This window comes from Elaeis guineensis, chromosome 7, assembly GCF_000442705.2.
Source record: "Elaeis guineensis isolate ETL-2024a chromosome 7, EG11, whole genome shotgun sequence".
Taxonomy (NCBI): Eukaryota; Viridiplantae; Streptophyta; class Magnoliopsida; order Arecales; family Arecaceae; genus Elaeis; species Elaeis guineensis.
This window is the reverse complement of record NC_025999.2, coordinates 59,864,228-59,873,960: the sequence shown is the minus strand read 5'-3', so window position 1 is coordinate 59,873,960 and position 9,733 is coordinate 59,864,228. Positions and strand designations below refer to the sequence as shown.

The 9,733-nt window shown below is 33.1% G+C and overlaps 1 protein-coding gene across 5 annotated transcripts; it reads left to right on the top strand.

Moving 5' to 3' along the window:
- Nucleotides 1–494: 494 nt before the first annotated feature.
- LOC105049022 (uncharacterized) lies at nucleotides 495–8,479 on the top strand. Of its 5 annotated transcripts, none has more exons than XM_010928558.4 (4): nucleotides 495–720; nucleotides 835–984; nucleotides 4,537–4,624; nucleotides 6,275–8,479. In XM_010928558.4, the coding sequence occupies exons 1-4, from the start codon at nucleotides 575–577 to the stop codon at nucleotides 6,317–6,319; spliced, it is 429 nt and encodes a 142-aa protein (XP_010926860.2). In that variant the 5' UTR covers nucleotides 495–574; the 3' UTR covers nucleotides 6,320–8,479. The 5 variants fall into 5 exon arrangements, 2 of the variants coding, with proteins under 2 accessions (XP_010926860.2, XP_073117220.1); XR_012142889.1 differs by having other exon boundaries at nucleotides 496–720; nucleotides 4,295–4,624; nucleotides 6,275–8,470; XR_012142888.1 differs by lacking the exon at nucleotides 6,275–8,479 and adding an exon at nucleotides 5,226–5,775 and having other exon boundaries at nucleotides 496–720; nucleotides 4,236–4,624.
- The last annotated feature ends 1,254 nt before the right edge of the window (nucleotides 8,480–9,733 follow it).

Below are 9,733 nucleotides of genomic sequence, written 5' to 3'. Positions count from 1 at the left end.
AACCCAAATAATAAGTAAAGCATTTTAAATAGGGATGGAAACAGCTTGAGTTTGGTCATATTTAGTGCGTGTTAGGTCCAGACAAAATCCAAATCCCACATAATCTAATCCAATATTGGCTGGAGCCAAGTACTTACTATGCCACCTTGGCATATTTATGGATTATCTTTCTTCAAATTATTTAATGCACCCAAAATGTTTTTTTTCCGGAAAAAGTAATGTATGCATATATGTAACATATGCATATGCATGCATACAATCAGGTCATTGTTATTAGTCCATCTAAATTCAAACCAAACTGAATGGGTCATCAACATTAATTTTTGGGCACAAACTAAGAATCATAGTCAGCTTTGGGTTGGGGCAGCAGGTTATTGGCCCCTGTTGCACACTTAAATTAAATGATACAGTAACTACATGAGGAGATGGAAATGATTTCCAAGTTCCGATGCTTGATCATTTTATTGACCAAACTTAAGTGCATGTGTGGGGGCTCAAAAGTAAAACTTTGGACTGCATTGGAGACCCTCCAAAATAGTTTGCAAAAAGGTTGGCCTCTTCCTGCTTCCCGTGGATGTGGAATGGCAAGCCGAATATTGCATTTGCAGGAAATTACTTTGTCATAAAAATACTAATGCCGCCCCTTGGCATTCCCTTCCCTTCTCAATTTCTTCCTCCTCGAAATCGCCCTGCACATCCACTTCTTTCCAAGCATGTCAGGTATCTTTCTTTCTTTCTTAATTTTCTCTCTCTAACAAGCTTCCCTTGTTTTATGAAACTTTCCAATACCTTTCTCTCCATCCATCTCTTCAATTTCTTTGCAACATCGAATAGATCTGCTGCAGTCATCTCTTCGGCATCGATGGTTCCCGCCTTCCTCTCCATCCATCTCTTCAATCTCTTCGCAACATCGAATCGATCCACTGCGGTCTTCTTGTCGATCCTGCCTTCCTCTGCACTCTTTCTTCCCCCAAAATTTCTAAGGTGTGTATGATTTTTTTACAACATTCAATTCAGTTCTTGTAATTAGGGTTTCTTGAGCAATGTGATTCCCTAACTTTCACTTAATCTCTTATCATTATTGGATGTGGAGATGATCACAATTTTGAAATCTAATACCATTTGATTTTTTATTAATATCACATAGAGAGGAATCCGAAGTAAAGAAGAAAGGAAAATGATGTTTCATATGGAAATAAAAGAACCTTATGATCCCAACCAAACAAAACATTATGATGTCATACTTAGATGGGGAAAGATTATTGGTGAGGTGGTGATTAATTGCCCGATTCCTAAATAAAGTATGATATGTCTAAATCATAATTATGCATGTCCATCACAATTTTCTTGTCTTTTATGTTCTATTCTTCTTTTCAGTAGTTGGAGATTAGAACATATTTATGTAATCTTAAATTTTTGGTCATTTTTTACAATGTTAGGAAAACATGATTCCATAACTTGAGGAGGATGCCCCTATTTATTTTCCTAGATACTTATTATTATGTGCTGAGTAGTTGGTGTCACCTAGGAAATCTGAAAAAGACTTGGAGTGATTCTTGTTGGCAAGTAATGCTGGTGGAGTTGCATGTGCCATTATATTATAAAGGGTGATTCTTGTAAGCCTGGTAGATAATACTCTCATTCTCTTACATCTCATACCTAAGCTCCAGATGCTGTCCTATAAAACGTAAACTTATGTAGTTGAGCACCTCCAAGGTGAGTGCTCTAATTCACCCTAGCAATAAATGATAGACTCTTTTGTCATCAAAGAACATGTTTTCCACTTGCCTGATGACTTGACTGCTATAATACCAGCATGAACAACAAATAGGTTTGCATCCCAAAAAAAGGCCCCAATAATGAAGGGATTCAGACTTGTTTGGAAGGATTTGTTTTGGGGGGGTGGGGGAGGGGGAGCGGGATCTAACTAAACATGAGAAACATACGTGGCAATGATATTACACTTGATTGGGTATCTAGTATAATCCACTAACTGTTAACTGTATCAAGTCCAAGTTAGCATGTAGACAAAAGCATACGTAGGTAAAATATTTTCATTAAGCCACTCCTACAAGCTAGGAATTAAGTCAGAGCAAGTATTTTTTTTTTTTTTAATCCTATGATTTCTAAGTAAGGTATGATATCCTTGCAAACTGCAATTTTGAGATCAGTAAGGTAGAAAAGTATGACTGAGAGTTGGTAAAAGGAATTAAGGTTCTAAGTATGACATATCTGGATCATGGAAGCTTGTTCAAATTTGCTGGTTGAATATCAGGTTGGTAAGGTGTCCATAAGGAAGTGGAACCAATTCTACAAGTAAACATGAATAATTAAAATTCTGTCATACATTAGACTTTATACTCATCCATACTGTCACAGGCTTGGTATTTCCTCAATGTCAGGGATCGAGCCTTCCATGCAACATGTGGTGCACATATTCCTTTTATTGAAAGGAGCCTAATGAGCTAGAGGTTTGCAGAATTCTCTAGAAGCCCACAAATTTAGCCAGAAAGTTAGATATTTTTTTAGGCTCTTATGGGAAGAGCTGGAGTGATCCTCACCATTCAAAACATATCCTCACCAATCGTTGAACCTGGTAGAGCTTATACAAGGAGGAAGGTCTTATTGGCCCAACCATCAAGCAAAGAGTTGTAAGAGTTCTATAGCGAAAAACTACTTTCCATTCTCCCAAACTCTCTCTTTGTCTTGTGTATGCTCTTTTTCTCCATTTCTAAGAGTTCTAACTTGAGAGGCTAGAGTGGTAGGCTGACTTAGAGGTGATTGTGAGCAAGCAAAGCTTCTTAGTGCTGCATGGATGCTCAATGTCACAAGCTTGGTATTTCCTCAAGTACCCATGCAACACTTAGAAGTGTTGCTTGTCCATAATGGCCTCTAAGTTAGCCTACCACTCTAGCCCCTCAAACTAGAACTCTCAGAAAGGGAGAAGAAGAGCACACACAAAAGAGAAATAGTGAGTTTGGAAGAATGAAAAGTAGTACTCTACTAAAGAACTCTTACAACTTTTTGCTTGATGATTTGGCCAATGAGATTTTCCCCTTTCATAGACTCTACTATGTACAATAAATGGTTAAGATATGTACTTGTGTCATAATTTGAATAGCTAGAATTACTCCAGCACTTTTTGTAAGAGTTTAAAAAATATCTCACCTTCTTGCCAAATCTGTAGGCTTGTAAAGAATTCCATAATCCTCTAGCTCATCTGGCTCCTTTCAATAGAGAAGATGTGCACCAAATGTTGTATGGAAGGACTAGTCTGCAACATTATGTATCCATTTTGTAGATGACCACTTGTTCCCTTTTGATCATTGAACATCCACCTGAAAAAAAAGGAATAATATTATATTCAAAAACTGGGTATTGACAAGAAAATTCACAATTTTTTCATAGAAACAATAGCTTCTACACAACAAAATGAATTTTATACAATGAGACAACATATTCAAGAAATAAGACCGATGCTATGTAGAGTACATTGATGTATGATCCTGAATTGGAAGATTTTATAGGCTAGGCCTAAAATCTTGCAAATTTAATGGCTCTAGAGTGGCATCACGTTTCATGCTCCAAGAGAGTAAGGCATCTCCCATGTTTGGTTTAACAAAAAGACATTTCTTTCCACAATTTGATAGTTCATTGTACCATGGTAAAGAAATATTGACCTTGGTAGAAGGTTATTTTGTCTAAACTATATATGTAATGAGAGAGAGAGAGAGAGAGAGAGAGAGAGAGAGAGAGAGAGAGAGATCTCAAATATCATAGTTGTCTGTGGAAGTAGCCTAATGTAATTGTAGAAAAATATCAAGCGATATATTTCTCTAAAAAAAAAAAATGAAGGGATATAAGACATGAATAACATTTAAATATAGTAGCAGTGTAGCCATACACTGACCCGCATTCTTAGTGTTGAATTCATCAAGAAAGTAGTCAAAGCGTGGATCATATTTGTGTCCCACTTGAAAATGCATAACTTGGAGCCCTTTCCCATTCTATATGAAACATATAAGTCAGCTATGGCTGAAAATGGGTCGGATAAAGTCTGATCGTATCTATATCCGTATCCGCATTGGGCCAGATTCGGACATATATTTTTCAGTCCCATTGGATCCAGATACTTGGTTCAAAACATAGCTGAATATAGATTTGGATACAGATTTTCTTATTTTTTTTTGGATATGGATTCGGATATCCATATGATATAAGAATCTATGCTAAAGGACTGGGGTTCACATCTGCTGATCTGCATCCGCATTCCTTTTCCATAATCCCAAAACAGTCCAACCCCATCGCAGTCGATTCCTTCAAAGCTTCGAAAGGTGAAAGCCACCGCAACGACTAAGGTTTCTCTCCCGCATCCCTACCCCACCGGCGACCGGTGATAAGCAACCAATCTACAACGACTAGGGTTTCTCTCCCGCATCCCTACCCCACCGGCGACCGGTGATAGGCAACCAATCTCCTACCCGACCAGCATTTACCATTCGATGACAAGCCTTCCCAACTGGTGTTTGGCGACAGGTGTTCTTTTCAACCAGCATTTGACAAGGAGCATCATTCTCAACCAGCATCCGACAATGAAACCCAACCAGCATTCAGAGCTAAACAGGTATGTTCTTTAACTACTTTAGTCTATGGTCATACTCTTCCATTAGAACCGTGTTTGTGCTCCTCTCTCTTTCTCTCTCTGTGGTTGCTGTTAATGGTACACGCCTATTTTTGGTGGAGAATTTGATGCCTTTGATGTGTAAGTGGGTGGTGTTTTTTCCCCTTTCATTTCTTCCTATCTACTACTGTGATTCTATGAACCTGATTCCCATTTCCCCTCTTTTTATCACTCATCAGTTATCTTCACCTTCCTCTCCTTGTAGAACATGAAATAGGGCAGAGCTTTATAGCCTCTCTTCGGCTCTTCATCTCTCTCTGTATATATTTTCTGCATCATCCTGTTTTATTGTCTTTTCTATACAAATTAAATCTATGTTGCTTGTAAACATGAGTAAATATTTTTTTGAATTTAGAAAGCAGAACAATCATGAAGGACATTTACTAGTTATTGTATAGACATCTGTTAAGATAGGTTTTATGATTGGGTGCTGATTAATGGTAATTGATGCATTCCTCATGCTAAAGTTTACATAAAAGGATTTTGTTACGGTCTATATCCATACTTCTTTTCTTTTAAAAAAAATTCTGTTTCTTTGTTAAAGAATAAAGATGGGTGGAAGCCAGGAACAAAATTAGGATGAGGTGGGATCAAAGAGTGATAACAGCTGCAGCTCATATGATCTTGCCAACTCTTCATATTTCCGGATTATGGCCTCTGATCCTTGTTACAGTTGTTGGGCTGTCTTAATATTCATGCTACACAATTGTTCCTCAGTTACAGATGTTGACTGGGTTATCCATATTAGTGTTTGTATTTTACCTCTTTGTATACTTCTTGGATTTTCTGTATTAATGTTTTTCTCTGTTACTCTTTTTTCCTTTTTACTTTTGGAACTGATCCTCTTCTATTCAGTGATGTTACTGTCTGTGTTGGGGCTCCATCCTAACCTTTTGTCTATTATTTATATTTGTGAATGAAGTTCCTCTTCTCTACCAAAAAAAAGAGTGATGAGAGTTAGCAGGTTTTTAGTAGGTTTTTTTGGAGATGAGGTTCCTTGTAGTGTTTATTGTCCATAAAGTACTGACATTGTATTCTGTTGTAATTGAAAAAGATCCTTCTTTCTGAATAAACTATTGATATTATTTTTCCAATGTTATTTTTCTATCAAAGCTTTTCATATGGTGGGCTTCTATTCCATTTATTTTGCGGATTGCTGCTTACTGGCTGTCTAGTTAACCAATTCTACCATTACAATTGATTAGGTTTGGGGGCTTCTTAGTGAATCAAAGGAGTCAAGCATGGATGCTAGTTGAGGAGCTCCAAATAGAGCCTTTCTTTTAGATAGAATTCATAGTTTCTTCATAGGAGTTCTTGGAATATATTAGAGATATTACTATTTAGTTCTACAAGAAAACTTCTTTAGTTGAACCTCTTATAGTTCATATTATTATCTTTGTTTAGCATATGTCATGGAATTGATTCAAATTGTTAAGTTGGATATTTTATAAATATTCATGAAATTTCATTAATAGAGGAATTTGCTTATCTTGTAGCTATAAGAAATTATTTGGCCTTGTTAATTATGGACTAAAATCCTACTTATGCATGGAGGAATTTTTGGATAATTATGCATCCAAATCCCAATTGCAGGGATGGGTTGTGACAACAAGGTCCTATCACTTGAAGATTATGTAAAGATTTCCTATCACACGGGCCTACCTCATTGGTAATAGAGATTTTTAGTTTGATTCTTAGATGGTGTAAAATATTTGTTTGTCAATAATTTACATTGCATTATCAATAAATTGTATTATTTAGAAAATAATCCTTATGCATTTAATTGGTTATTATATTTTTTGGTTATTATATATTTTATTTCTTACATTTTGAATGTAGTTATTATACATCATATCTTCCAGTGGGACTATTGAAGATGCAAATAGCAAATTAGTTGAGCCTACAAATCAAACAGAGGGGCAAAGACAAAAGAAAAAGCTAATATCTAAAATTTGGGATGATATTACAAAGTATGAACTAGAAAGGGAAGTAGATGGAAAAATTAGTAAAAAAGAAGAAGCACGATGTAATTACTGTAAAAGAATATTTAATGGAGTCAATAATTTAGGGATAACACATTTGAAAAATCATTTCGATAAGTGGCATCCATTTGTGAAGAATGTTAATGTTAAAGGCTAACAAATGTTGCAAATATCATTGAAAAGGATAGTACTTGTTCTCTAGATACGTGTACATATGATGAAGAGGTTAGCCGTAATACGATTATACAGATGTTTGTCATGCATGAGTACCCATTTTCTAAGGTTGAGCATGAATGATTTATTGATTTTATTAAGCCTTTGCAACCATCTTTTGACTTAAAGAGTCACATAACTCGTAGAAAGGAGATTATCGAGACATTTAGAGGAGAAAAAAGGTTATATGATATGTTTAGTCTACTTTCTTGTCAGATATGTGGGACTATGGATTTATAGACTTCTAGACAAAATAAATCTTATTTGTGTGTGACAACATATTTTATTGATGATAATTAAAATTTAAAAAAATAATTAAGTTTATGCATATGGTAGGAAAACGTACAGGAGTCAATTTGTGCAATACATTTATCAAAAATATAATTGATTGAAATATTGATCGTAAGCTATTTATATTAACATTGAATAATGATCGTGTCAATGATGCTTGTGCTAGAGAAATCGTAGAAAGACTTCAAAGAATACTTGTATGTAATGGTCAATTCTTTCATATGAGATGTGTTGCACATATTATTAATTTAGTTGTGCAAGATAGATTAAAAATTATTAATATAATAATTTCAAATATCCAAAAAATGGTAAAAGATTGTTTGAAGCTCTCCACTATGGTTAGAGGAGTTTGAGAAGAGGGCTAAATAATGTAATTTGGAGACACTTAGAGGTTTGTCACTTGATGTCCCTACATGGTGGAATTCTACGTATATGATGCTTAGGGATGCTTGTTATTATGAGGCCTTCAAGAGATTGCAGTGTATTGATCCTTATAAATTTTGATGTGTCCAACAAATGGCCAATGGAAAAAGGTAAAATATTTTGTCAAACTTTGAAAAACCTTTATAACATTATCAAGCTCTTTTCGGCACAACATGCCCAATTATAAATCTCTTTTTTTAAGAATTTTGTGAAATCCAATTGCAAATTGTTGAGTGGTGCACAAATTTTAAGGATCAACTTTTTATTATGACATTATCAATGAAGGAAAAATTTAACAAATATTGGCAATAATCTAATATTTTGCTAACGATGGGTTCGTTCCTAGATCCTCACTGTAAAATGAAGATGGTGAAACTTTATTACTTAGATTTATTCTTTAAATAGAGAAAAAGGATCAATAATGTTCATAATGTCATTTGGAAGCTTTATAGTGAGTATGAAAGAAAATTTCCTTCCTTTTTTGTTCCACTTATTTATGAAAAAAAAAAGATTAGAACATATTTGACTATATATATATATATATAGAGAGAGAGAGAGAGGAATTTACTTGGCTATGGGTCGAAAGCAATGTTTTTGATAATTTAGGCTAATGAAAATCTAATGATTCAAAATATTTTATTTTATCCCGGATTATAAAAGATATTTTGACAATTTCAGTATCTATTGTAACTTCAGAATCAGCATTTAGTACAAGTGGACAAGTAATAGATGTATTCTGAAGTTCATTAGATCCTAATATTGATATTGTTGAGCTGTGATTTGTCTTCAATATTGGCTAAGATTTGAAAAAAAATATAACTTGCTATATTTTATATAATATTTTTATTATATTTAACTTATTTCTAGTACTTTACTAATTATTTATTTTATTTTATTTTAGGTCCCATTACATCTGTTATTCATGATCTTAATTCTCCTGCTACATCGGATAGCTATTCTGTCTCTGTTGAAGACAAACAAATCTATATCAATTTATACATTATGATAAGATAAATAAATAAAATTTAGTTTTAAAAAATTAGTTATTATTTTTATATATTGAAACTATTATACTAATATTATCATTTTTATTTCAGGATGATTGGAGCATTGAAGTTTGTTGTATGATGTTATTTAATTCAACTAAACTATTCTACTTAATAGTTTATGAAACTTTTTTAAAGATATTTGAGTTTGTGGGATGTATTTAATATTTATCTTTGAATGAGATTAACTATGATCGATGGTAGTTGAATTTTTGATACTATTTATGCATTTAAATCCTTAATCTTATATCATTTATCTTATGAGGATTATGCTACTTATGTGAATCATTTATCATTACATTCTTATTCTTTTAATATTGGACATCATAGATCTAAAATAATATTATGGTTCTTATTGTAATGAAGTCAAAATATAGGAGTTCTAGTGAGAAAATAAGTATATATTTATTATTTTTTTGAATGATTATTATTTAGAAATATTGATGCATCTTAATTGACTTCCTTATTATCATATTTGCATTTAGGTACTTTTATTACAAATATGATAAGTATACATTCATATTAGCTAGTAAGAGTATTGGTTATCATTTGGATTCTCAATATAAGATATGTATTATCTTTTTTCTGAATATATTAGATTTTTATGATCTGCTTATTTTTAGTAGAGCTTCAGATTATAATTATCTTTCTTGCATGTAATTATGATTATGATTATCTTAGATTCTTTATGCTCATATCATTCAATCTGATTTCTATCATTAAGTTTTGCTAAAAATTTGATTAGTATCTAAAATAGTATCTGATTTATATACATATCCAGATAAACAAATATGAATATGGATATATTTAATATCCGATTTATATCCATATTGGTTTATAACAAATATGGATATTCTTAATATCTGATTTGTATCCATATCCGTTTATAACAAATATGGATATATTTAATATTCGATTCATATTTGTATCCATTTGAAATAAATATGGATATTAATTTTTGATATCCTTTTAATATCCATATTTGTATTCATTGAAAAATATGGATACAATATGGATATACCAGTCTTTGATCCATATCTGGTCCGTTTTCAGCCTTAAAGTCAGCTTAAGGCTCCTAGCATCATGAAAAAATGGTG

Excerpts from the sequence above, each read along its gene's own strand:
- LOC105049022 (XM_010928558.4), top strand. The coding sequence starts at position 575 with ATGTGGAATGGCAAGCCGAATATTGCATTTGCAGGAAATTACTTTGTC. Across the intron at positions 721-834 it reads CTTCTTTCCAAGCATGTCAG|ATCTGCTGCAGTCATCTCTT; the intron begins GTATCTTTCTTT and ends AACATCGAATAG. Across the intron at positions 4,625-6,274 it reads CAGCATTCAGAGCTAAACAG|GGATGGGTTGTGACAACAAG; the intron begins GTATGTTCTTTA and ends TCCCAATTGCAG.